Below are 26748 nucleotides of genomic sequence, written 5' to 3'. Positions count from 1 at the left end.
AGCCAGGATGGTCTCGATCTCCTGACCTCGTGATCCGCCCGTCTCGGCCTCCCAAAGTGCTGGGATTACAGGCTTGAGCCACCGCGCCTGGCCCAAAAAAAATTTTTTTTTGAGACAGTCTTGCTCTGTCACCCAGGCTGGTGTGCAGTGGCATGATCTCAGCACACTGCAACCTCCGCCTCCCGGGTTCAAACGATTCGCGTGCCTCAGCCTCCCGAGTAGCTGGGATTACAGGCACACACCACCACGCCAGGCTAATTTTTGTATTTTTAGTAGAGATGGGGGTTTCGACATGTTGTCCAGGGTGATCTTGAACTCCTGGGCTCAAGTGATCTGCCCCCCTCGGCCTCCCAAAGTGCTGGGATTACAGGCGTGAGCCACTGAGCCCGGCCAGTCCGGCAATTTTTTAAATGGGTTTTTAACAATCGAGCTGGCTTCTGACAAGCAGGATATGAAAGAGTAGGGCCCAGCTGAATTTTTCCTTTTTCGTTTTTCTCTTGTTGCTTTGTAATTTCAAAAATCGTTTTTAAACGAGTCACATTTGTGCCGAGTTAGCTAATCACAAAAAAAGCTAAAAACAGCCTAAAGGGGCACTCAGGTGCCTTCAGCTGAACACACTCACCCCGCACACATGGAGCCTGTTTGCCTGGAAGAGGGATTGGGCAGGGATAGCCCTTGATGGGGAACCAGAACTCTTGGAGGGGAAGAAGAGGAAAAGACAAGATGTTTTGGAGGCAGGAAAGAAGAGTATGAGGGAGACAGGAAGGGACTGAACTATGAGAAGGCCGGATACAGCAGCTCATGCCTGTAATCCCAGCACTTTGGGAAACTGAGGTGGAAGGATCGCTTGAGCCCAGGAGTTCAAGACCAGCCTGGGCAACCTAACAAGACCGCATCTCTAAAAAAAATTGAGAAAACTAGCCAGGCGTGGTGGTGTGCGCCTACAGTCCCAGCTACTCGGGAGGCTGAGGTGGGAGGATCTCTTGAATCCAGGAGTTCGAGGTTGCCATGAACCATGAGCGCCACTGCATTGCAGCGGGGCCACAGAGTGAGACCTTGTCTCAATTTTAAAAATAAAAAAGGAGAAGCTAAGTCTTCAGCAGCCTTAGAGATCTGGCTAAAGGCAGGGGAGGGGAAGTCACAGACGGGGAAGAACCAGATGAAGGCTTTATACGAGCCAGGCCTGTCTGAAGGCCTGTGTGAGGTGGACCTAAGGGGTGCAGCCAGGCTAGCTGGAAGGGGTACAAGAACGGTGAGGAGCGTCACCCTTGGGGCTGAGGGGCCAAGAATGAAGGTAGGGGAAGCTGCCCAGGTGATCCTGCCCCATGTTGACCCCAGTGGTTGGTCCCTATTGAATCCAGAGCAGAAACATCATTTAAAGAGCCCCAGTGGCCCGGACCCCCACCCCGCTGAGGCCACAGAGTGGGTGCTCCCCACTCCCCTGGGGAGGCTCTCCCCATCTCTAATTAATGATTTTTTAATTAATGGTTTCCCTGATTAAATCATCTCCGCTCCGCGCTGGCATCTCCGGGAACTCGGATACTGGGGCCATATTGGGAATGAAACCAATGAATAATAAATGGGACTGCCTAATGTACTCATTTAAAACCAATTTTTAGAGAAATCCTCAAGAAAAGCAATTAATTTCCATTTAAGCAAATATGTTTGACATTGGAAAAAGGATTCATTCCCGGATTAGCACATGGAGAGGCACCTTACTCTGTACTGGCTGAAAAAATGAAATGAAAAGCAGCACAAAGCCGGGACACCTAGAACATCTGTATCCCCCCAACTCCCACCCCAATTTACATTTATTTGGAGGCAGAGAGTCTCCACAGTGAGAGGACAGGGTAGTTTATTGCCCTTAGATACTGGATTCTCCCAAAGTAAGGTAGAGCATTGAGGATGCTGAGGTCCACAATCTTTGTCCACAATACACTGAGTGCTGGGGAGCCACATTCTCAAACCGCGATTGGGGCTAGGTGTGGGTGTGTCTATCACATCTGTACCAGGTCCTCAGAGAGAGATCACTCACACACACACACACACACACACACGCAGGCTCAGAGCTTTTGAGTTTGTGGTTTTTGTTACAAACAAGGATGGGCAGGCAGACTAACACTTCCCAGGCCAGGATCAATCTGTGTGCATATGTGTGCGTCTTAGGCTGTCCACTGCTAACTCACTGATTTCCCCTCTCATCATGGACATGGGCACCGCAAAGCCAACTCCAATCCTGGGGCAGTAATCCCGTTTACCCCAAGGTGACCTGCTCCAGCCCTGCCCTACGGCCACAGAAGCCAGGGGCATGTGGAGATTGACCCCCTGGGGCAGGTCTGGCCTGGGAGGTGCCTGTAAAGTGGCACTAGGGAAGACTACACTGTCACCATCCTAAAGGCCTGGGATTTATGCCCTGTTTCTAGGCAGGAGGGGGTGAGTGGGAGGTAAGGGAATGCACAGCTGCTTAATAATGAATCACGGCCCCGAAGTGGGCTCTGGAGGCATGGTTACCTAACAGCGACATTCTCATTTGGGTTTTGGCCACTGCACAGACAAGGGAAGGGGGTGCCTGGAGGGGCAGGTGGTCACACCTAGACCAGGGGACTCCCGAAATGCACAGGACACAGAGACAACCAATCACATGGCCCCACACATTACTGGGCAAATGCAGACACATACACACACACACACACACACACACACACACGGGTGAGGGGCAGCGTCTCCCACACAGAATGATGCACACCCTTCCCTGGGCCCTGCTGCTGACAGGACACAAAACCCATTCTTCACCTTGGAGTGGAACTCGGCAAACCCTCTGGGCCCCAGCCACTAATTTCCTATCCTTCCAGAACCAGGGCCTCCACTGTTCCAGGAGGGGTGGTCACTTCCCCAACCCCACATCCAACTGCTGGTGTGAATGGTGGCGCGGCTGCCTCACTCCCAACCCCCTTCCACCAGGCGACGGGAGAACATTCTGCCTGGCGGTGTAGCCATGCAGCCGGCTCTCCCCAGCCCTCTGGAGCTGAGAGGAAACCCATTAAACCTTCCTAATGACAAACGCTCTGGCAGGCAGGCAGCAGGCGAGTGAGCGATTGCTCCCGAAGCCAGCCAGATGGGAGCAGGCGCAGGTGATTGTTTATGAGGCTTGGCCTTTATTAGAAACTCAGCGCTTGCGGGAGGGGAGGTCCCCTGGGGCCAGGCTTTAGTTGCTCAGGTCCCTAAGCTCTGCCAGCCAGGCACCCCCACAATCTGGGCTGGTCCCCATCAAGTGGAAGGGGAATAGGGCGTGCAGGCATAACCACTTTTCCACCAGACCCACAGCCCCCGACTGAACAGGGGATGGGGGTCAGGCAGGCCACATCCATAGCCCCCACACTGGCGGGGGACCCCATCTCCCCACCACCCGCCCCAGGATCCCCTCTGCTGCACCTTCAATTGAGCACTAGAAGCCGTGTCTGCTCCCATCCCCCTCCCCGCAGAAGCCCCCTCCAGTCCAGGAGGGCCCTGTTGTCATGGTAACCGCAGCTGCAGTGGGTGCTGGGCCAGGTGCTGGGTTGGACCCATGAACCTTCCGGAAGTACCTGAGATGGCAGGGAAGCAGGTCTCAGGGTGCAGGTCTCAGGGTGCTGGCCCAGGGCAAGGGGGAGTCTTGGGGGAGAACATGCAGCTGGGACTCAGGATGGGCTGGCTGTGATCCCCTCCTCGCGACATCGTCCTCCCTATGCTTCCCCGGGGAGAAATGAGACACAGGAGAGCGGAGCAGTGGTTCTGGGTTTAATTGGGGGTGAAAGGGTGCTGCACAGTTGCTCAGAGGGCCCATGGCTGGGCCGCACGAGTGTTTGCTTTTGCGACTGAACAGAGGAGCGTGGCCTAACTAGAAATAACTCGGTCCTCAAGTCTGCCTCCAGGACCTGGGGGAACACGGGGCAGCTCTGCTGACCAGGTCTTCTCTTTGGAACACCCCTCCCACCACACTGCCCTGGGTCTGGGAGCCTCCCACCCCTGCTGAAGTCAATTCCTTAAGGGAGAATCTGGCAGTCGCAGCCCCAACTGGGGATGGACAGGGAGTGGGGACCCCAGGGCCCCTAATCTGGAAGGGCCCCCTCCCAGCCATTTTGGGAACAATAAATACTGTGTTACGGTGGCAGGGAGTGGGGGATTTGGCTACTGGCTGGCGGGCAAGAGGGGAGCTGGAGGGCCCAGCTGCCCTGCCCCGCCCCGAGGCCAAGCCTGGGCTCCCCACCCTCACTCAGTGCGGAGGATGATGTGGATGCCGGAATCCGTGAACACAGGCCCGCTCATCTCCCCCGTCCGCAGCGCAAACGAGGCGTCTTCAAATGGCTTCTGCATCTGACCTGGGAGCCAGGAGGGGCGGTGGGGGCGTCAAGGCTGGGCTGGCAGAGGACAGGATGAGGCAGGGCGGGCAGCAGCCACGACAGATGGGGCTCCTGCCTGCGCTGAGCCTCACACTCGTCCACATTCATCCGTCACCACGTTTATTGCTGGTGCTGAGCGGCGGCCCAGCTAGGGGCGGCAGGGCCATTAAGGAGGCCCTGGGAAGCCGGAGGACAGCATGAAGGATGGCAGGCAGGGCTGCGGCTGCCGCTGCACGTTTAGGGGCCACTTCGGTGGTGAACTCGTCTCCCTGGGCCTGGTTCCCAGCCCTGCCATGTCATCTGTCCCGCCAGCCTTCTCGGAGCTGGTGGGCAGCTCCTGGCCCCATGCTGCCACCCCGCCCCACTAAGACACCTGCACACCATACCCTGCAACCCATCCTGGCCTTTCCCTGATGTTCTGCAGATCACGAGGACTGAAGAGGAGAAAGAGGAGGCTGCTTGGTCCCCTCTGTCCCTGATTTCCACTCTCCTGGCCAGACAGGCCTAAACTCAGGGCCACCTCCTCTCACCCCTGGTTTCCCCACCTTTGAAAGGGATTCTGGGGGACATGCCCTGGGACTCTCAGGGCCCCCAGCCTTAAACCACAAAAAGGAAGAGGCAGAGGACAGGACGTACCTGCCTTGGTGGGCCTGGGATGAGGACATCTGCGCGCAGACACACAGAGGCCGCGCCCCCACCCCCGGGTAGAGATGATTCCAGGAAGAAAGCGCTGCAGCCCCCTCCCTGTGTGGCCCTGGCCCTGCCCAGCAGAGCAGCCTCTGAAGCCTGAGGAAGGGGCTGTGCTGCCACCTGCTGGACCCCGAAGGCCGGTGTGGCACCCGGGAGCCCAGTGCCCAGACCCTCCCGGCCTCTATCCCTCAGGGTAGTGGGGGTCCCCCGACCTGGTGGGGCCCATTCCTTGCGCACCTCTGCTGAAGGCACCCAGGTCTCCCCTGGCCTTGGCTGAGCTGCAGTCGCTGAACTGTGAGGCCAGAGACTCAAAGTCCTCCTCTCCCGACTTGATCTTCTGGATGTAGCCTGCGGACATGGAACGTAATGGGAGTGCCAGGTCAGGGCGGCGGGACCTGACCAGACAGGATGGAGGGCTCCAGAGCTGGCCGGCGGGGGAGGCAGCACTTCACTCGGAAAGCCTCCCCCTACAGGCACACATGCTCCCCATACCCCTCTCCTCACACACACCTGCAGGCACAGTCACACCTGTCCTCACACACACCCAAGAAGAGGCGACTTTCACGTGCATGAGCACTCGGTGCACCCCGCCAGTCACCCATGAGCCCTGCAACCCTGCGGGTCTCACATCCCTGCTCCCGCTGTCACTCTCTCCAGCACACACACATGCACACACACACACACACACACACATTTGAGGGAAAATCTACATCCAAGCTGGACAGATCAGAGGAGTGCAGGAAGCAGGGAGACGCTGACCCAGGCAGGGAGCTGGGCCCCCAGGGCCCCCTGGGCAGAGGTGGGAGAACTGTCCAGAGAGGGCCCAGCATTGCCACGGCAGCCCATGGCCTCAGCTGTCCCATCTGGGAAGAACAGTCTGGCACTGGGAAGGGTCTCCAAGGCACCCCGGTGGGCTTTGCAAGGGACACTCGTGGACTGTAGCCCCAGGGTCCCAGAGGCAGGCGACACAGCTCTTCTCCTGGCTCCCCACCTACGGTCTGCATGCTGACAGAACTTAGGGCGGCCCCACCCTGTGTGGCCTAAACCAGCCCATCGACTCTGACTCTCCAGGAGGCGGGGGAGGCCAGGGCTGCTGGAGGAAGGAGGAACAGGGCTGCTGGCAGAGGGGGGCAGGATAGCAGCAGAGTAGCATCTGAGTGACTCATGTTTCGGGAGCCAAGTGGGGAGGGTTGCGTGTGTGTGCACGTGGTGTGTGTTGTGTGAATGTGTGTGAGCAAGTCTGTGTATGCACTCTTGTGCACATGCCAGGTGGGAAGAAATGGCTTACCGCCTTCCCGAGTCCAGGCCGCCCCCAGGAAGGTGCCCATGGGCCAAAGTCTGCTCTACCCCAATCCTCCTCTTGCTCTGACACCAATGGGTGTCCCTTCCAGTGTCCTCCCTAGGCCAGTGATGTGACAGCCCCAGCAAGCCAGGGCAGCCCTCTGGGTGAACTGCACCCACCCCGTGTACCCTATGGCCTGGCAGCCACGCTCCAGGGACACCAGTTCTTCTCTCCAACATGAGAGTCACCCTGACACACTCAGTAGGGGGTTTCCTAACGTCACCCTGACACTTCTACCCATTGCTCCTTCTGACCTAAATGAGGCCATGACACGACTGCCGGCCAACCTGCCCAGGACACACATAGCTGACGCACCCGCCTACAGCCTGTCAGAGAGCCATGGGGACACTGCTGGGTGACCTAGCCAGTGCTAGGAGGCCTGGACACCCAATCATGGCACCTGCTGAACACACTGAACTGATCCAATTGTCCCCAGGGTTCCTCGGCCTCACACTCTGACCTGCTTGGGACCATGATGGAAATGGTACCACCATGACAGCACAGCCATAGCTCCCTGTTGGGCTGCACGTCATGGCAGCCACCAGTGTCCTGGTATCTGAGCTGGATGTCAACAGGACCTGCTGCTCTGACATCCCTTTGCTCCTCCACCTGACGGTCTTGTGCCAGTGGCTGTGACATGCAGCACAGTGCCTGGCACCGAGCAGGACCCTGACCAATGTCCCTTGCTTTCATCATTCTTCCCCTCCGTGTGGACTGCATCCCAGGGATGACGCAGCCTCTACTGCTCTGCTGCCCCTATCCTTGGCCCTTCCGGCCCACGTGTCCTGGTCAGATCTGGCCATCACTCTGGGGCATTGCGTGGTGCCTGTCCGACAGGGACATCAATGCCATACAGGGCCCCAGCTTCTGTTGGGATGGCATATTACAGAGGCTTCTGCCCATGATGCCCTGGTTTGATCAGAACACCCCACTTCCAGGGCTGCCACAGGGTCCCCCTCTGTGCCAGACACATCCACCAGTGACTCCGACTTAAATTAGATGTTGCTAGGACCCCCTCCCACCCTTCCTCTCCCTGAACTTCTAGGTATCTCCTTGGCCTTAGGCACAGAGCACTGGAGTCCCCTGTCCCCGCTTCTGTCTGGACCACTAAGCCAGCCAGGGTACCCACCTGCTTCGGGGAAGCAGGACTGCCTGCAGGCGCTGAGCATCTGAGGAGCCAGGTCCAGCCCCAGGCCCTGAACAAGCATCACCCTGCTGCAGCCCCCAATGACCAGGGCTGGGGGCACAGCCACAGGGATCCCTGAAATTGGACAGCCCGTCCAAGTTGTCCTCTCACACACACAGTGGCAAGCCATACCACTTAAAAACAAATAAAAGCCACACTTTGGCGCCCCCACAGCTCATCTCACCCAGATCTGCCTCTGACCTGCCAGCTCTCTTGGAAAACCTTCTGCTTTGATGAAAGCCAGCAACGACTGTTTTGTTTTCCGTTTGTAGAGATGGGGTCTCATCATATTTCTCCGGCTGGCCTTGAACCCCTGGGCTGCAGCAATCCTCTTGCCTCAGCCTCCCAAGTAGCTGGAATGATTTTTTTTTTAAAAGTGCTTTCTCCTGAACCTGGGAGGTGGAAGGTGCAGTGAACTGGGATCGTGCTACTGCACTCCAGCATGGCAAAGCATGGGCAACAAGAGCGAAATTCCATCTCAAAAAGAAAAAACCAAACACTTTCTTCCTGAGTTCCTGCTCTGTGAGGCTGACCTTGAGGGGTTTGGTTCTGTGTCTTGTTAGCTCAGCCTGCACCCGACCCCCCGACAATGAAATCCTCCTACTCCCGCCCTGCTCCCCTGCCTCGCAGACCTTGGTTTAAGCCTCTCGTCCTGCCTGAAACTCACCAGCTATCCTCTGGTCTCCCCCAGAAGCCTCCCCTAATCCCCTACTGTGTGAGGTGCCTCCCCCTGGGTGCTGCATTTACTGCCGTCCTATTGGCAGGTTGCTTCCCTGCCTCACAGTGTGGGAACGAAGGCTGCTGGGTTGGCCTTGTTCATTGCTACACCCTCAGAACCCAGCACTGTGCACAAAACAGGTGTTCATGAATGTTCAAGAAGTTCATGAATAAATGAGACAGAAATAGGCCATGGGGAAGGAGGCAGACAGGGACCTACCACGGGGCTTGAAGCAGAAATGCTGGAATCTCATGCCCTGTCTACCTGAAACTCAGGCTGTGATCCTAAGGCCAGATTTCCTGGGCCTCCTCCAAGACAACATGTCAGCCTTGATGGCACCAAACCCATGAAATTTGATGGGGGCTGTCAGGTGCTGGAGCCCCATCCTGATTCGATGTGGCTCCAGCTTAGAACCACACAGATGCAGGGTGGCCTCTCCAGGAGCTCCCAGTCTGGAGCAGGGGCCTCCACCTGCTTCAAGGTGTTCAGGACCCCCTGAAATTGTATGCAAAACAGAATGGCACCTGTCTGTGCTGGCAGACCCCAGCCAGCCTGCTCACAGCATATCCCCAAGGCCCAAGAGGACACGTTATGGGTGCTGACTCTGGACTACGTCAGGTTCAGATCCTACCTCTGCTGCTCCTGAACAATGCGAGTCTGGCAGGTGACCTTACCTCTTGGAGCCTCACTCAACTAGCCTGTAAAATGGGGTAACAGCTGCTCCCACGTTGGAGGCTGCTCCAAGGAGTGAATCAGTGACCGCTTAAGCAGCGGCTGTTGCAGAGCAGGCCCCTGACAGATCCAAGCTGCCCATCCATCTGTTATGGACTCAATGTTTGTGTCACCCCAAATTCATGTGTTAAAGCCCTAACCCCCAGTGTGGCTGCATTTGGAGATGGGGACTTCAGGGAAGTAACTAGGGTTAAATGTGGTCATAAGGGTGGAGCCCTGATCCAACAGGATTAGTGTCCCCTTTTTGTTTTTGTTTTTTTTTTTTTTGAGGCAGAGTCTGGCTGTGTCACCCGGGCTGGAGTTCAATGGTGTGATCTCAGCTCACTGTGACCTCTGCCTACAAGGTTCAAGCGATCCTCCTGCCTCAGCCTCCTGAGTAGCTGGGGTCACACGCATGTGCCACTACATCCGACTACTTTTTTTTTTTAGTATTTTTAGTAGAGATGGAGATTCACCATGTTGGCCAGGCTGGGTCTTGAATTCCTGACCTCAAGTGATTTGCCCGCCTCAGTCTCCCAAAGCTCTGGGATTACACGCATGAGCCACTGCGTCTGGCCAGGATTAGTGTCCTTATAAGAAGAGACACCAGAGAGCCTGTGCTCCTTCACTCCGTGCACATGCGACTGGGGAATACCATGTGAGTACACAGTGAGAGGGCAGCCATCTACAAGCCAGGAAATGGGTTCTCGCCAGGAACAGAATCTGAGGGAACCTGGATCATGGACTTCTGGCCTCCAGAACTGTGGAAAGTGGTGACTGTTGTTTAAGCCACAGTCTGTGGTATTTTGTTACAACAGTCCAAGCTAATGCACCTCAGTGACCTAGGTGGGAGTGAGGGAACAAACAGGGTAGTCCTTGACCCCAAAAAGGTTTTGAGATGTGCTCTCTCCTCTGCCTTGCCAGATCATTACGCTGCTTCCAGCATACTTCCTTGAGGCTGCCCAGGCACCAGAGGGGAAGGGGCCCGGTTGGGGAAAGAGGTGACAGGGTCAGGTCTGAGAAGACCAAGATCCAGAAGGAGAGGCTAGAGGCTGGCCCAAGGCCAGCAAGCTGGAAGGGTGCCAGTGACCTTGGGGACCCTGGGGCAAAGGGGCTGACCTGGATGCTGGGATGGGTATGTGGATAGGATGGCTGCTCATAGTCTCAGCCTCCCTGGGACCCTCCAGGCCCTGGGCATGTGAGGGGCCGGGGGTGGAGAGTAGGCAGGGAGGGCTTCTCCACGGCCCATCCTCCTTAGACAAGGACACTGGCAATGACTCCCTCGGATCCCTGACAGCCTCTGGCTGCAGCCCAGCAGCTGCAGAGGAGCCAATGCTGGGAAAAGGAGCCTCAGCAGAAAACGTGGAGGCCCCGACTCTCTCTGCAGGCAGCCTGTCCCTTCGGGGCAAGGGCGGAGCACCAGATCTAAATGGGCACTGATGAGATTCAGCCCACCGCCAGCTGGGGAGTGAGCTGCCCAAATCATGATCTCCTGATCACCCGGCATGAACCCTTGAGGGGAGAACATCCACTTCATGGAAGAGAAAATGAGGCCCAGGTGCCCAATGCCCACACCGACACTGCACATGAGGATGTTACTGAGTGTACCCTGGCCAGGGCCACCTCACTGCAGCCTCCTACTGACCTCTGAGGGGATCTGCCCCAGTACCGTCTCAGGCAGTATACCAGGAGAGGGAGGTCGTGGGCCAAGGTCATCATCTGTGTGCTGAGCCCACCAGGCCGCCTGTGGTCCTACCCAGAACTCTTTCTATGGGCTGTGGGGTGGCAGCAGGGGCTGCCCATGAGCAGAGACCTTGACTTGACCTCAGCTGCCCCACTGTCCACACCCGAATGACTGGGGCTGAGGCTCCACCATGCAGAACGCACCAGCCACAGAGCCCATCGCTCCTGGATCCTCATAGCCACCCTCTCCCCATTCTACAGATGAGGCAACTGAGGCCCAGGGAATGAAGACCACACAGCCGGCACTGAAACTCAGCCCTGTACAAGCCCAGGGTGGGCCATGCTATTCTTCCCTGACCCTCCCCCAGACATCCCACCCCTGCCCACCTAATCCATCACCCAGTCCTTTCTATCCTGCCTCTTGAATCTCTCTCAGGTCTGCTCCCTTTCACTTCTTCCTCCACTTCCAGCCCCCAAGTTCAAGTCACACTGTCTCTCGCTGCAGTTCCTCCCACAGCTTCCATCATGTGGGCAGGCGGGGCTCCTGCTGACATTCCCGAATCTGCAGGTACCTACGGCGAGGCCCTAAGACCTGGCTACTTACCAGGTGCACCTGTCCAACCCAGAGATGGGGGAACACCCTCGCCCACCACACCCAGGCCCATGCCCTCCTCACTGTCCCCATCGGCCTCAGCCTTCTGCCAGCTCTCATCAGGACCGCCTGAAGCAGCTCTGTCCTACGCCTGGCCGCTCTGCTGACCCCCAGGAGCCCACCTCATGCCACTCCATCCCCAAATGCCTGAGCCCTCCTACTCACTCTTATGGGGTCCGGAAGCCTCAGAACAGTGACCACTAGAGCTGGGAGGACCCGAGGGGTCATCTCGTGATTCTCTCCTGGCTTCTCCCTCCACTTCTTCCTCTTGCTCTGGGGCAACCAGAACCTCTGAAGGTTCTGCGCCTTCCAGTTTCCCTGGTCCTTGACATTCTAGCTTCCCAGATCTTTGCTGAAAGCAGAGCACTGCTGGGTTCCTCTCCTCATCCCACATGGCCACATTATGTCCTGCTGCCTCCAGGAAAGAACCCAAACTCCTCACCTGACAAGGACCATCCTCAACCTGGCTGGGACCTGCCCGTGAGAGGTCTCACCACCCCCCAGCTCCCTGCAAAGCCTTCCCCAGAGTCCTGGCTACATCCTAGCCCTAGGCCTTTACTTCTGCCCGTTCTTGTGCCAGGAATCCTTCTTGCTTCCTACTGGCTCATGAAACAAGGCTGTGAGGGCTGACTCCGGGCCAGGCTTTGTGTGGCAGGATGGGAATACAGGGGAAAGAGAGAGATCCAGTCCCTGCCCTCAGAGGTCAGGAGGCTGGCTCTTTAATCAGCCTTCAAGATTCCGTGCAAGAGCTTGGCTTCTCTCTACCATGCTTACATATAAGGCTAACGGGGGCACTTACTGTGCTAGATGCCATGTTGGGGGTGTGCATGTGTAATAACATCCTACAGGCCAGTACTGGACCAAGTGATGAGAGAGTAAAACAACAGCCAATACTGACCGAGTGAGCACTCTGTGCTGGGCCCTGTGTTACCACAACCAACAACTGCAATGACAGTGGCCACTAACAATAACAGAACGTTTACCAATGCCAGGAGCTGTTACTCCCACTTTACTGTACTAGCCAGGAGTCCTCACAACTACCCTGGGAGGTGGGTCCTATTATTCTAATACTAATTTTATAAATGAAAAAGACTTGACCACCGGGAGCAGTGGTTCACGCTTGTCATCCCAGCACTTTGGGAGGCTGAGGTGGAAGGATCACTTAAGCCCAGGAGTTTGAGACCATCCTGGGCAACATGGTGAAGTCCTCTCTCTACTAAAAATACAAAAATCAGCCAGGTGTGGTGTTATGAGCCTGCGGTCCCAGCTACTTGGGAGGCTGAGGTGGAAGGATCACCTGATCCCAAGGAGGTTGAGGCTGCAGTGAGCTATGACACAGCAAGATCCTGTCTCAAAAGAAGAAGGAGAAAAAGATTGAGGTCCAGAGATGTTAAGTAACTTGCTCAAGATCACACAGCCAGGACCCGGCAGAGCTGCATAGCAACCCAGGCTGTCTGGGCATGGTTGAGGGATGGGTTGTTTGGAGTAGGGATAGCCCAGGAGGTTCTGGGGACTCTGAGAAAGGCTGTCAGACACAACTTCCTGCAAGAATGGAAATTGTCTTTTTTTTTTGAAATGGAGTCTGGCTCTGTTGCCTAGGCTGGAGTGCAGTGGTGTGATCTCAGCTCACTGCAAGCTCCACCTCCCAGGTTCATGCCATTCTCCTGCCTCAGCCTCCCAAGTAGCTGGGACTACAGGTGTCTGCCACCACGTCCAGCTAATTTTTTTGTATTTTCAGTAGAAACGGGGTTTCACCATGTTAGCCAGGATGGTCTCAATCTCCTGACCTCGTGATCCACCCACCTCGGCCTCCCAAAGTGCTGGGATTACAGGCGTGAGCCACCATGCCCGGCCAAGAATGGAAATGTGTTTTATATTCCCGCTGTTGAAGATGGCAGCCACCAGCTAAAGTATGACCAGTGCAACTGAGAAACCAATTTTTGATATTATCTTACTTATTTATTTTTGAGACAGGGTCTCGCTCTGTCACCCAGGCTGGAGTGCGGTAGCATGATCTCGGCTCATTACAACCTCTGCCTCCTGGGCTCAAGGGATCCTCCCACCTCAGTTCTCTGAGTAACTGGCACTATAGGTGTATACCACCATGTCCAGCTAATTTTTGTATTTTTTTGTAGAGACAGGGTTTTGCTCTGTTGCACAAGCTGGTCTCAAACTCCCGGGCTTAAGTGATCCTCCCGCCTTGGCCTCCCAAAGTGTTGGGATCAGAGGTGTGAGCCACTGCATCTGAATGGTAATTTTAATTAATTTACATGGAAATAGTACATGTGGTGAGTGGCAGCCAAACTGGACAGCTTTACACAGGGCTCTGCAAATGATGGCCTGCAGGCCAAATCCTCCCTGATTTTGTAAATAATAAAGTTTTCTTGGCACACAGCCATGACCATGTGCTTGCTTACACATTGGTTATGACTGCCATCCAGTTACAAAGCAGAGCTGACGGAGACTGCATGGCCCACGAAACCTAAAATATTTACCATCTGGCCTTTAAAGTTTGCCACCCCAGTGCCAGACTGCAGAGGAAACACAGAACAGAGCAGGGAATAGCTTCCTCCCTTAGGTCAGAATTAACTCACTAGCTCTGCTGGCACTCACTACCTTTCTTTCTTTCGTTTTTCTTTTTTGAGATGGAGCCTTGCTTTGCTGCCCAGGCTGGAGTGGAGTGGTGCGATCTCGGCTCACTACAACCTCCGCCTCCCGGGTTCAAGCAATTCTCCTGCCTCAGCCTCCCGAGTAGCTGGGATTACAGGCACGCACCACCACATCTGCCTAATCTTTGTATTTTTAGTAGAGACAAAGTTTCACCATACTGCCCAGGCTAATCTCGAACTCCTGACCTCAGGTGATCTGCCCTCCAAGGCCTCCCAAAGTGCCGGGATTACAGGTGTGAGCCACCGCACCCTGCACGCAGTCACTACCTTTCTGACCACTCTCTCTGGACCCACCTATGTTTGTGACTCGGGCCCCTACTGGATGATATTACTATTGACAACAGTTCCCACAGACTGAGGGCCCACTGGGCAAAATGCATTGCCTTATTCCCTTGAACTTTCACAATGGTCCTCAGAGGATGCCCATTTTACAGAGAACGCTGAGTCTAGGGGAGGTGACATGAGTCCCCTCTCAAAGGTCACAGAGTTCACAGAGGCACAGTACTACCTGAACCCAGGTCTGCCAGTCCCCGGACTGGGTCCTCTGCCCCTACCTGGCTCACCCTGAAATGCCAGATGGAAAGGAAAGAGAATGGCTGCTGTGAAGGTCAGGGTCATGTCATGCACTGGCGTTCTGGTGTTGGCCAACATCAACGCCTGGTAGCTGAGCAAGCTGGGGTGAAGGGTCTGGTGTGACTTCTACAAAGGCCCACCTGGGAGAAGATCCCCTCCCAAGCCTTTGCCCTTGCCCTGCTCACCGTTGATCAGCTCCAGGGCCTCCTCCTTGGTCCGGGTGATCTTCTCCTGCCGCCAGGACGAGGGCCGCCTTGACTGGCTGTGCTTCACCAGCAGGTGCGAGCAGCGGACCCTGGCGGGCTCCCCCTGCCCGTTTTTGCCACCACTGCTGCTATTGCCGCTGGGCCGCTCCCACTGGCTGGCGTTAGTGATGTGGTTGAAGTAGTATACTCGGCCTGGAGGGGAGGGCAGGTGGGAATTCAGCTAGGGTTGTGCTTCCATGACACCACCTGAGCCCACAGCCAGAAGCCAGGGTAAGGGCCTGGCTTGCAGGGGGTGCCTTCATTCAACAAATCCATGGCGTGTTCACCATGTGCCACAGGCTCTCCAGACATGAACCAATGTGGCAGGATACAGTCCCTACCCTTAGAGAGCTAACATTCTAGGTGAGAACAGACAGGTGCTAAACAAGCAAACAAAACACAGGATAACATCAATCCCCGATAACTTCAAGGAGGAAAATAACCCAGATAACTTCAAGGAGGAAGCTGGGGGACAGGAAGTTGACTCGAAGCATGCACTCAGCAGGCAGACCACCTGAATTCAAATCTGAATCTGCGTTCAAATGTCATCTACCTTCCCTGGGCCTCAGCGTTCTCACCTGTAAAATGGAGATAACAGTTCCTACCTTAGGGTCACTGAAAGGACTAAATAATAATTTTTTAAAAATTTAAAAAGGGCTAAGCGTGGTAGCTCTCGCCTGTAATCCCAGCACTTTGGGAGGCCAAGGTGGGGTGGATCACCTGAGGTCAGGAGGTTGAGACCAGCCTGGCCAACACAGTGAAACCCCATCTCTACTAAAAATATAAAAAATTAGCCGGGCATGGTGGCGGGCACCTGTAATCCCAGCTACTGGGGAGGCTGAAGCAGGAGAATCACTTGAATCTGGGAGGTGGAGGTTGCAGTGAGCTGAGATTGTGCCACTGCACTCCAGCCTGGGCAACAAAAGCGAAACTCCACCTCAAACAAACAAACAAACAAACATTAGCCGGGTGTGGTGGTATATATCTGTAATCCCAGCTACTCGGGAGGCTAAGGCAGGAGAATTGTTTAAATCTGGAAGGCGGAGGCTACAGTGAGCCAAGATCATGTCACTGCACTCCAGCCTGGGTGCAAGAGTGAGACTCTTGTCTCAGAAAAAACAAAAACAAACCAAAAAACAGGCTGGCTGGGCTCAGTGGCTCAGGCCTATAATCTCAGTACTTTGGGAGGCTGAGGCAGGTGGATCACCTGAGGTCAGGAGTTCAAGACCAGTCTGGCCAACATGGTGAAACCTCGTCTCTACTAAAAATACAAAAATTAGGCAGATGTGGTGGCAGGCACCTGTAATGCCAGCTACTCAGCAGGCTGAGGCAGGAGAATCACTTGAACCCGGGAGGCGGAGGCTGCAGTGAGCCAAGATCATGCCACTGCACTCCAGCCTGGGCGACAGAGTGAGACTCTGTCTCAAAATAAATAAATAAATAGAAGTAAATAAATAAAAAATAAAAAATTAGCCATGGGTGGTGGTACATGCCTGTGGTCTCAGCTACTTGAAAGGCTGAGGTGGGAGGACTGCTTAAGCCTGGGAGGCAGACGCTGCACTGCAGCCGGAGCCACACAGTGAGACCGTCTCCAGAAAAAAGAAGAAGAAAGCACCAAATAAGCTCACACATCTGCAAAATGCCTAGGACAGAAACTGGCACACATTAAGAGTGGGATAGCCTTTATTATCTCCATTGTATAGACGACAAAACGGAGGCCTCACCTTCTGCATCTCTGGGAATGGCAGCAATGAGTAACATTACTCTGTTCCAGGCACATACAGGGGGAGGGAGGAACTGTACTCAGGTACTTCACACCTGAAAGCTCTGCTCTTAGCTACTACACCGTGCACAGTGTTGCAGAGCTAGGAACCAGCATTACTGGTGGCCAGATGTTACCCAGGGAGTGAGGGGTATGAAGGAGTGAATACTGTGAACAAGAAGCTGGAAGTAAAGACCCTACTGGGTGCCACTCTAAAGGCTGACAGTTCGCCTGGGTGACATGGAGTGTCGCCCATAAAGGAAGCCATCAGGGTTGAACCGAGCAGACACAGCAGAAATGGGCCCAGGGCTGGGCAGAGCATCCGGTTTATGCTGGAGGTCCCAGCCACAGGCCAGGGCTAGAGCAGAATGGGCCAGAGCACGGGTTCCAGGGGCAAATGCAGCTGAGCTACGGACTCACTCTAAAACCTTGGCAATGGGCTCTCTCTCTCTGCACCTCAGTTTTCTCATCTGAAAAATGGGGACTAGAGAATAAGGAGATCAAACCTCACGGGGTTAATGAGGAGAGTCCATGTATCCAAAGCGTTCACCAGAACCTGGCACTCAACCAAGGAGAATTATTACTGCAAATGCGATTGCTATGGGCTCTGGAGGCAGCAGAGTGACTCGCGACCTGCCCACAGATGCTGGGCCTGCTACTCAGGAGTTTGCTCTGACACGGGCGGGGGGATCTGGAGGCAAACTGCCTAGGTCCTAATTCAACCCCCAGCCCCTGGAATGATCTTGGACGAGTTCCTTCAGTTTTCTGGCCTCAGTTTCCTTGCTGGTAAGAAAGGAAGTAATAACTATCTGGCTCCCAGAGTTGTGGCAATTCAGAGAGAACTTAAAGCGCTTGACACAGAGACAAACGTGCCCTGTTACTGGCAATATTATCATTGTGGCTAACCGTTAAATCGGGCCTAAGCACAGGGGCCATCGTCTGGCAGAATGTCACCGGCGATGTCGCAGACTCAGCATTAGGTGTACACGGTAGGGGTGTTAGCAACGGTAGGTTGTGGACCCGAGGTCGGGCAACACCCTATGCCCTTTGCAGGGTACTGGAGTGTCCCCTTCCCAGGGGTGCCCCCGGGCCCAGCAAGGTGCAGAGACGTCCCCCGGGGGCGTCAGGTGCATTAGGCCGAGAGGTATCAGCCGGGCCGGTAGGGCCAGGGCCATCGCCCCGGACTTCCCGGACCCTCACCCGCCCAGCCCCCTGCCTCAGCTTCCTTTGGCTTCCCGGCGGCTCCTGAGGCTCGCAGTCCCCACAACAGGGCGGGCCGGGGCCGTTACCCCGGGTACGACGCGGAGGAGCCAGGACCCCACAGGAGGGAGGCACCGCTGCCGCCGCGCCCAAGAGGTGAGCTCGAGCCCTGCTTACGCGGGCCCGCGCGGTCCCGCCCCAGCCCCGACCCCCGCGGCACCTGAGCTGCGGCTCATGCGCTTCTCCCAGCCGGGCGGCAGCTTCTCCTCGTCCGCCATCTTCCCTCCTGCCGCAGCGCCTGCTCCGCCTCAGCCGCGCCGCCGGTCGCCCGCGCCCGCCCGCCGCCGCTGCCTATTGGCTAGACGCGCTCTGCAACGGGGCCTCGCGGCAACGCCCATTGGACGCCCCAACCGTCCGGATTGGCTTTCTGGCCTTCTATTGGGTAGAAGAGAGATTGGGCGGACCCTCCCACGTTATCCCTTTGCCCCGCCCCCGGCCAGCCTCAGCCTGGCCCCGCCCACTCGCTCTCCTCGGCTCCTGAGTGGTCCGAAGCGACGCGGCCCCGCCCTTCTCAACGCCCTTTAGCGAGCGCCAAAAAACTCCCGACCCCTTCTTGGCGCGCCTCGCCGCAGAGCCCACCCAGGCGGGACAGAGCTTATGGATTGGCTAATGCAGCAGCAACTCCCGCCTTCCTGAGCCGTTCCCGAAGGTCCGCAAGCCCCCAGCCCTCTCATGCGGAAGCGTCTGGCTGCTGCGGAGGTAACGGCGGTCGAGGTGGTACTTGGGCGGGGCGGTGCTGCCTCTGCTGTTGCCATAGCAATGCAGTTGCCTTGGAGATGAGCACCTAAGTGCCCGATGCTTAAATTTGGCTCCTCCATCCTCCCTCATTCCACCTGTTTCCCCAGATGTCCAAAGCTAACCCAGCCTCTTTTATTTTTTGCAGGGCCAAACTTTTCCCTAGGCTCTGGACCCAAACGCCTTCCACGTCTTTTGGAACCTGCTTACTTCCCTTATTCCTTCACAGTCTGGCTCCTTCCTCCATCCTGGGTGACCAATGGGTGCCGACATTGACATTCATATAAGAACATGGAGGAGGTACAGGTGGGAGGAGATGAGCTCAGTTTTAGCCAACTTAAAATAGAGTCTGCAGAGCCCGTGGGACACAGAGGAGGTATTTGGGACCCAGGGTTCGGGAACTGTGGGTAGATATGGGAGTTGAAGACACTGACAGCAAACAGTTCAACTACAGTTCACCTAGCATAGAACCCTATGTGACCGCTAAAAAGAATGAGGCTGAGTGAAGTGAACTCAGGGAAAACTGCCCACAACAAATTAGATGCAGGATGCAGTAGAAGGCTAAGAGAAGTCTAGAGCCAGACTTGGGTTTAAAGCCTGGCACTGCCACTTGCTATGTGACCTTGAACTGATTACTTAATGTTACTCTGTACTTTGGTTTCCCAATCTGCAAAGTGGGGATAAGCAATAATACATCCTTCTGTTTGATGTGAAGATTAAATAAATTAATCCACATAAAGCACTCAAGCCAGGCTCGGTGGCTCACACCCATAATCCCAGCATTTTGGGAGGCCCAGGCGGGCAGACAACCTGAAGTCGAATTCAAGACCAGCCTGGTAACATGGTGAAACCCTGTCTTTACTAAAAATGCAAAAATTAGCCAGGCGTGGTAGTGGGCACCTTTAATCCCAGCTACTCAGGAGACTGAGACAGAAGAATTACTTGAACCTGGGAGGCAGAGGTTGCAGTGAGCCGTGATTGTGCCACTGCACTCCAACCTGGGCAACAGAGCGAGATTTCATCTCAAAAAAAAAAAAAAAAAGGCGAGTGTGGTGGCGCACCTGTAATCTCAGCTACTCAGGAGGCTCAAGTGGGAGGATAGCTTGAGCCTCAGAGGTTGAGGGTGCAGTGAGGCTGTGATTATGCCACTGCACTCCAGTCTGGTTGACAGAGCAAGACCCCATGTAGAAAACAAAAAAAACCCACCTCCAAAAACAAAAAACAGTGCCTGGCCCATACCTAGGATATGTAGTGTTAACTGGTATTGTCTGCCGGGTGAAAAAGCAAGTCATAATATGGTACAGCAATTATAGTATGTATGAAAGAACAACAAAACCAAAGCAAAGGAAATTTATGAATAGATCACTTATAGAAAGATATCAAAGATATAAAGCATAAAAAGCAAGCTGCTGAACAGTATGAGTATTAAATTATATATAACTATCAATTACCTGTTAAAAAATAAATAATATGCCGGGCACAGTGGCTCACGCCTGTAATCCCAGCACTTTGGGAGGCCGAGGCAGGCAGATCACAAGGTCAGGAAACCGAGACCATCTTAGCTAACATGGTGAAACCCCGTCTCTACTAAAAATACAAAAAATTAGCCCGGTGCGGTGGCACGTGCCTGTAGTCCCATCAGCTGCTTGGGAGGCTGAGGCAGAATCGCTTTAACCCGGGAGGCGGAGGTTGCAGTGAGCTAAGATCATGCCATTGCACTCCAGCCTGGGCGACAGAGCGAGACTCTATCTCAAAAATAAAATAAAATAAATAAATAAATAAATAAATAAATAAAAATAAGTAATATGTAATTATCACAATTATATAAAAACTATAGATTTATATCACTAAAAACTTCTGGATTCTTTCCAATATGTTAATGACTATCACTGGAGATGCAGGTGAAGGAAGAAATTAAGAATTTAAGTTTTAGGCTGGGCATGGTGGCTCACACCAGCACTTTGGGAGGCCAAGGCAGGAGGATCACCTGAGGTCAGGAGTTCAAGACCAGCCTGGCCAACATGGTAAAACCCTGTCTCTACAAAAAATACAAAAATTAGCTGAGCATGGTGGAGGGAGCCTGTAATCCCAGCTACTCGGGAGGCCGAGGTAGGAGAAAGACATGAACCCAGGAGGTGGAGCTTGCAGTGAGCCGAGATCGCACCACTGCACTCCAACCTGGGTGACAGAGCGAGACTCCGTCTCAAAAAAAAAAAAAGCGTAAGTTTTAATAGAACATTTTTTACAAGCATGTATTAGCATAATAAAAATACACTTTTTTTTGAGACGGAGTTTTGCTCTTGTTGCCCAGGCTGGAGTGCAGTGGCACTATCTCGACTCACTGCAACCTCCACCTCCCTCGTTCATGCAATTCTCCTGCTTCAGCCTCCCGAGTAGCGAGGATTACTGGCATGCGCCACCATGCCCGGCTAATTTTGTATTTTTAGTAGAGATGGGGTTTCTCCATGTTGGTCAGGCTGGTCTCGAACTCCTGACCTCAGGTGATCCACCCACCTCGGCCTCCCAAAGTGCTGGGATTTTGGCTACTGCACCTGGGCAAAAAGATACTTTTTTAAAAAAATAATTGTAGACATGGGCAGTTAGAAAAACAGTGGGGTTTTCATGTACGCTTCACCCAGCCTTCCGTAATATTAGTGTCTTAAATAAATAATAGAACAAAATTCTCAACCAGTAGGGACTTTGTTTCCCAAGGGACATTTGGCAACATCTTGATACATTTTTGGTTATTACAATATCTTCAGACATTTTGGAGCAGGAGATGCTACTGGCTACTGGCATTTCGTATTATATGCCAAGGATGCTGCTAACATCCTGCAAGGCACAGCCCCAACCAAAAGAATTATCCAACCCAAGGGCTGGGCGTGGTGGCTCACACCTGTAATCCAGGGCTTTGGAAGGCCAAGGCAGGAGGATTGCTTGAACCCAGAGTCTGGGACAAGCCTGGGCAATATGGCAAGACCCCCATCTCTACAAAAATAATTCACTGGGTGTGGTGGCACGTGCCTGTAATCCCAGCTACTTGGAAGGCTGAGGTGGGAAGATCTTGAGTCTAGGAGTTAAGAGGCTGCAATTAGCCATAAGCTTCCCACTGCACTCTAGCCTGGGTGACAGAATGAGACTGTCTCCAAAAACACCCAAAAAAAAAAAAAAAAAGGCCGAGCACAGTGGCTCACGCCTGTAATCCCAGCACTTTGGAAGGCCAAGGTGGGTGGATCACGAGGTCAGGAGTTCAAGTCCAGCCTGGCCAAGATGGTCAAAACCCATCTCTACTAAAAATACAAAAATTAGCTAGGCGTGGTGGCAGGCGCCTGTAATCCCAGCTACTCGGGAGGCTGAGGCGGAGAATTGCTTGAACCCAGGGAGTGGAGGTTTCAGTGAGCCAAGATCGTGCCACTGCACTCCAGCCTGGGCGATACAGCGAGACTCTGTCTCAAAAAAAAAAAAAAAAATCCAACCCAAAAAGGTCAACAATGCCAAAGCTCAGAAACCCTGCCATAATATAATTATCAACACTAAGAGACCAATATCAATATAATACTATTAACTAAACCACAAATTCCACCCCCGGTCCTGTTATCCCACTAGTGTTCTCTTTATGTTCCAGGATGGGTGCTCACTGCTACTGGAGTGTCACTGTTTCTGGTCCCTCGAAGTGGACAGAGCAAGGAAATATATATATATGTATACACACATCTATAGGTACTAATGTATCTATTAAACAAAAACCTTGAATTCAGACTGATGCCTCCAAATCCAATCCTACAAGGTTCATTTTAAGCACTCCCATCTCCTGTTTTATTTGTAACTTCCTTCTCCACAGTGAGACACCCAGCTCTCTTATTTGTTCAACCCTGTTTGTGTGTATTACATGGGCCCATATGCCCATACCTACAAAAGTAGTTTCAAAATTGCTAAATCATGGCTGGCCTAAGGGCTCACACCTGTAATCCCAGCACCTTGGGAGGCTAATGCGGGCGGATCACTTGAGCTCAGGCGTTTGAGACTAGCCTGGTCAACATGGTGAAACCCCGTCTCTGCTGGAAATACAAAAAATTAGCCAGGTGTGGTGGCTCCTGCCTGTAGTCCTAGGTACTTGGGAGGCTGAGGCAGGAGAATCGCTTGAACCTGGCAGGCAGAGGTTGTAGTGAGCCGAGATTGCATCATCGCACCCTAGCCTGGGCAAAAAGAGCAAAACTCCATCTCACAAAATAATAATAATCAAAAATAATAATAAAAAAAAATAAAGCATAGAAAAGCAAACTGTGGAATGGCATATAAATATTACAGAACATATAATTATCCCCGTATGATGAAAACTCTAGGTCATTTCAGAAAGTTTCTAGAGTCACTTAAATGTATTAATGCTCACCACTGGTGGGAGGAGTGGTATAAAGAAATAAGAAATTCAGGGCCGGGTGCAGTGGCTCACGCCTCTAATCCCAGCACTGTGGGAGGCTGAGGCGAACAGATCACGAGGTCAGGAGATCAAGACCATCATGGCTAACATGGTGAAACCCCAGCTCTACTAAAAAAATTAGCTGGGCATGGTGGCGTGCACCTATAACTTCCAGCTACTCAGGAGGCTGAGGCAAAAGGATCACATGCTAAGGATCAATCAAAATTCAAATGTAGCTGGGCGCGGTGGCTCAAGCCTGTAATCCCAGCACTTTGGGAGGCCGAGATGGGTGGATCACGAGGTCAGGAGATGGAGACCATCCTGGCTAACACGGTGAAACCCCGTCTCTACTAAAAATACAAAAAAACTAGCCGGGCGAGGTGGCAGGCGCCTATAGTCCCAGCTACTCGGGAGGCTGAGGCAGTAGAATGGCGTGAACCCAAGAGGTGGAGCTTGCAGTGAGCTGAGATCCGGCCACTGCACTCCAGCCTGGGCGATACAGCGAGACTCCGTCTCAAAAAAAAAAAAAAAAAAAGAAAATTCAAATCTAAGCCAGGCGCAGTGGCTCACACCTGTAATCCCAGCACTTTGGGAGGCCGAGGCAGGTGGATCACGAGGTCAGGAGATCGAGACCATCCTGGCTAACTCGGTGAAACCCTGTCTCTATGAAAAAAATACAAAAAATTAGCCGGGCGTGGTGGTGGGCACCTGTAGTCCCAGCTACCCAGGAGGCTGAGGCAGGCGAATGGCGTGAACCCGGGAGGCGGAGCTTGCAGTGAACGGAGATCGCGCCACTGCACTCCAGCCTGGGCTGACTCCGTCTCAAAAAAAAAAAAAAAAAATTCACATCTAGTTGGTCTGACTCTTGAGGCTGAGCTCATGTAGTCACACTTACAGTGCCACACTTTCTACTATCACCTTATTTTTGTCTTGAAAAGAAGTGCCAGGGCCAAGCATGATGGCGCACGCCTATAATCTCAGTACTTTGGGAGGCCAAGGCTGGACGATCGTCTGAGGTCAGGAGTTCAAGACCATCCTGGGCAATATAGGGATACCGTCTCTACAAAAAATTTTACATGGTATGTAATCCCAGCACTCAGGTGAGGCAGGAGAATTGCTTGAATCCAGGAGGCAGAGGTTGCACTGCACTCCAGCCTGGGCGATAGAGCGAGACTCTGTCTCAAAAAAAAAATAAAAATAAAAAAATTTTAGCAGGCATGGTGGTACACACCGCCCAGCTACTTGGGAGGCTGATGCAGGAGGACTGTGTGAGTCCACTTTAGGGCTGCAGTGGGCTATGATCGCACCACTGCATTCCAGCCTGGGTGAAAGAGCAAGACCCTGTCTTAAAAAAAAAAAATGGTGCCAGCAACTGTGGATGTTTAAACATGCTTTAAACTCATCTATACCTCCTCAGGTCTGTGTGATTTCAGAATCTTAATTCCTAACAATTCCATCTACTGTCATTACCTGGAGGCTCTTTGGTCTATTAGGGTGACAATAATCCCAGCGTCTCTTGACCTTCAGACACCCACAGCAAACCCCAGAGCTCTCTCTGGGCTCCTACACAGACTCCCAGCCTGCTGGTCTACTCTGCCCTCATGGATCCAGTTGATCTGGAGCTCTTATTTCAGCAGGTACATACTGATGGTGCAGTGAAGACCAAACAGCGACCAATCCATCCATCACTAGACAGCTCTCATGCAAAGAGACAGCAACAAAGCAACATCTAAGTCTTTATTAAGGTGAGTTTTTACAAACAAGCATCTATCCCAGTGTGGGGGATGAGGATGGGAAAGGAGAGCGGGGCAGCAGGAAGATGAGGATTCTCATCTATTGGTAATAAAGCTCCAGGTTCATCCCATCGTGGATTTCATCTGAAGGAAAGGTGTTAAGGAATCCTGACTCTGGCTTCCATCCCCACCCCTCTCATCCATTCACAGCTGGGTCAGGGTGGCCTGAGGTCTCAGTTCAGGGCTAAGGAAGCCCATTTTGGACCAGGCCATTTTTATTTGGAGAGAACTGAAACTTTACCAAAAAATTTCTGGCCGGGTGCAGTGGCTCACACCTGTAATCCCAGCACTTTGGGAAGCTGAAGCAGGTGGATCACTTGATGTCAGGAGTTTGAGACCAGCCTGGCCAACATCGTGATGTTCAAACACAGTGAAAACCCATCTCTACTAAAAATACAAAAAAGTTAGCTGGGCGTGGTGGTGGGCACCTGTAATCCCAGCTACTTGGAAGGCTGAGACAGGAGAATCGCTTAAACCCAGGAGGTAGAGGCTGCAGTGAGCCAAGATTGTGCCACTGTACTCCAGCCTGGGCAACAACAGCAAAACTCCATCTCAAAAAAAAAAAAGTTTATGTTCCTTCTAGGTCAAGTGTAGTGGCTCATGGCTATAATCTCAGCACTTTGGGAGGCCGAGGCGGGAGGATCACTTGAGGCCAGGAGTTCGAGACTAGCCTGGAAAATGTGGCAGAACCCCATCTCTACTAAAAATACAAAAACTAGCAAGGAGTGGTGGCACACGCCTGTAATCCCAGCTTCTTGGGAGGCTGAGGCAGAACTGCTTGAACCCGGGAGGTGGAGGTTGCAGTGGACCAAGACCGCGCCACTGCACTCCAGCCTGGGCGACAGAGCGAGACTGTCTCAAAAAAATAAATAAAATAAAAATTCAAAAAGCTTCTGTTCCTTCTGCACAATAGATATACCTGAGTCTCACCCCACCCTGACCTACTGTCCAGCACTCAGGTGGAGGTCAGTAATAAATATTTTGAACTTGAAGTCAAACTTTCACCAACTACCCTCTTCCCCAACCAAATAGTTACATAGCTCCCATGTTCTTCTTCTTCTTCTTCTTTTTTTTTTTTTTGAGACAGTCTTCGCTCTGTTGCCTAGGATGGAGTGCAGTGGCACGATGTCGGTTCACTGCAAGCTCCACCTCCCCGGTTCATGCCATTCTCCTGCCTCAGCCTCCCGAGCAGCTGGGACTACAGGCGCCCGCCACTATGCCCGGCTAATTTTTTTGTATTTTTTAGTAGAGACAGGGTTTCACCGTGTTAGCCAGGATGGTCTCGATCTCCTCACCTTGTGATCCGCCTACCTCGGCCTCCCAAAGTGCCGGGATTACAGGCGTGAGCCACCGCGCTCAGACTAGCTCCCACTTTCTAAGTGCTCACCATGTGCCACGTACTAAGTTAAACACTTAATAAACATTATCTCATGCAGACGTTAGTTTTGAACGAAGATAACCGAGGCTGGGTATGTAGATGCTTCCTCAAGAAGTCACACAAAGGATACAGTCCCCCAGAGACACGTGGTCCTTAAAAATCGTGTACCTAAGGAAAAGAGACATTTCAGAGATAAGGCTAAGTAGGCTCGAGGCTGAATGAGGTAGCCCAGCCTAAGCAAAGGGCTGCTTGCAGCGCTCCCCCAAACCAAAACCTTCCGGCCTAGTCCAGTCCACCCAGTGGCTCTACTACTGCACTCACCACTTCTTCAGGACAATCTTGTTCCAACGGGTGCCAGTTTGGGCTGCAATCAGCTTCTTAAGGTCCCCGATAGTATCATCCGTGCTGGGCGCAGAGGAGTTAAGGCAAATGGGAGCGGTAGAACGAGGAAGAGGACATTCCAGGGCTAAATACCATCTGCCAGGACCCCATCCGCCCCCTCTCCCGGGTTTTTTTTTTTTTTTTTTTTTTTTTTTTTTTTTTTTTTTTTTTTTT

General features: G+C 53.2%; 2 protein-coding genes and 1 long non-coding RNA gene across 7 annotated transcripts in view; 1 reads left to right on the top strand and 2 right to left on the bottom strand.

Moving 5' to 3' along the window:
- Positions 1 to 3757: 3757 nt before the first annotated feature.
- PIN1 (peptidylprolyl cis/trans isomerase, NIMA-interacting 1) lies at positions 3758 to 18227 on the bottom strand. 4 transcript variants are annotated; one of them, XR_003116844.1, is made up of 5 exons: positions 18031 to 18226; positions 14789 to 15001; positions 5307 to 5417; positions 4136 to 4358; positions 3765 to 3914 (listed from the first exon to the last, which is right to left on the bottom strand). XR_003116844.1 is itself a non-coding variant. In XM_025366744.1 (5 exons), exons 1-4 carry the CDS (start codon positions 18086 to 18088, stop codon positions 4249 to 4251), a joined length of 492 nt encoding a protein of 163 aa, XP_025222529.1. In that variant the 5' UTR covers positions 18089 to 18226; the 3' UTR covers positions 3765 to 3914; positions 4247 to 4248. The 4 variants fall into 4 exon arrangements, 3 of the variants coding, with proteins under 3 accessions (XP_025222528.1, XP_025222530.1, XP_025222529.1); XM_025366744.1 differs by having other exon boundaries at positions 4247 to 4358; XM_025366743.1 differs by having other exon boundaries at positions 3758 to 4358; positions 18031 to 18227.
- Positions 18228 to 18385: 158 nt separating this feature from the next.
- On the top strand, positions 18386 to 19352 carry LOC112612341. The gene is made up of 2 exons (XR_003116846.1): positions 18386 to 18569; positions 18754 to 19352. It is a non-coding gene; the product is annotated as an uncharacterized LOC112612341 (long non-coding RNA).
- A 5387-nt stretch (positions 19353 to 24739) lies between these two features.
- Positions 24740 to 26748, bottom strand: part of UBL5 (ubiquitin like 5) — a 3064-nt gene continuing 1055 nt past the window's right edge. The window contains exons 3-5 of one of the 2 annotated variants that reach the window (XM_025366747.1): positions 26515 to 26598; positions 26324 to 26361; positions 24740 to 24899 (exon numbers count right to left, since the gene is read on the bottom strand). In XM_025366747.1, the coding sequence (XP_025222532.1) occupies positions 24856 to 24899; positions 26324 to 26361; positions 26515 to 26598 (166 nt within the window). In that variant the 3' untranslated portion in view covers positions 24740 to 24855. The remainder of the gene's footprint in view (positions 24900 to 26323; positions 26362 to 26514; positions 26599 to 26748) is intronic. The other variant, XM_025366746.1, reaches the window with a different exon arrangement.

Source organism: Theropithecus gelada, chromosome 19, assembly GCF_003255815.1.
Source record: "Theropithecus gelada isolate Dixy chromosome 19, Tgel_1.0, whole genome shotgun sequence".
Classification (NCBI taxonomy): domain Eukaryota; kingdom Metazoa; phylum Chordata; class Mammalia; order Primates; family Cercopithecidae; genus Theropithecus; species Theropithecus gelada.
This window is presented reverse-complemented; position numbering and strand designations above follow the sequence as displayed.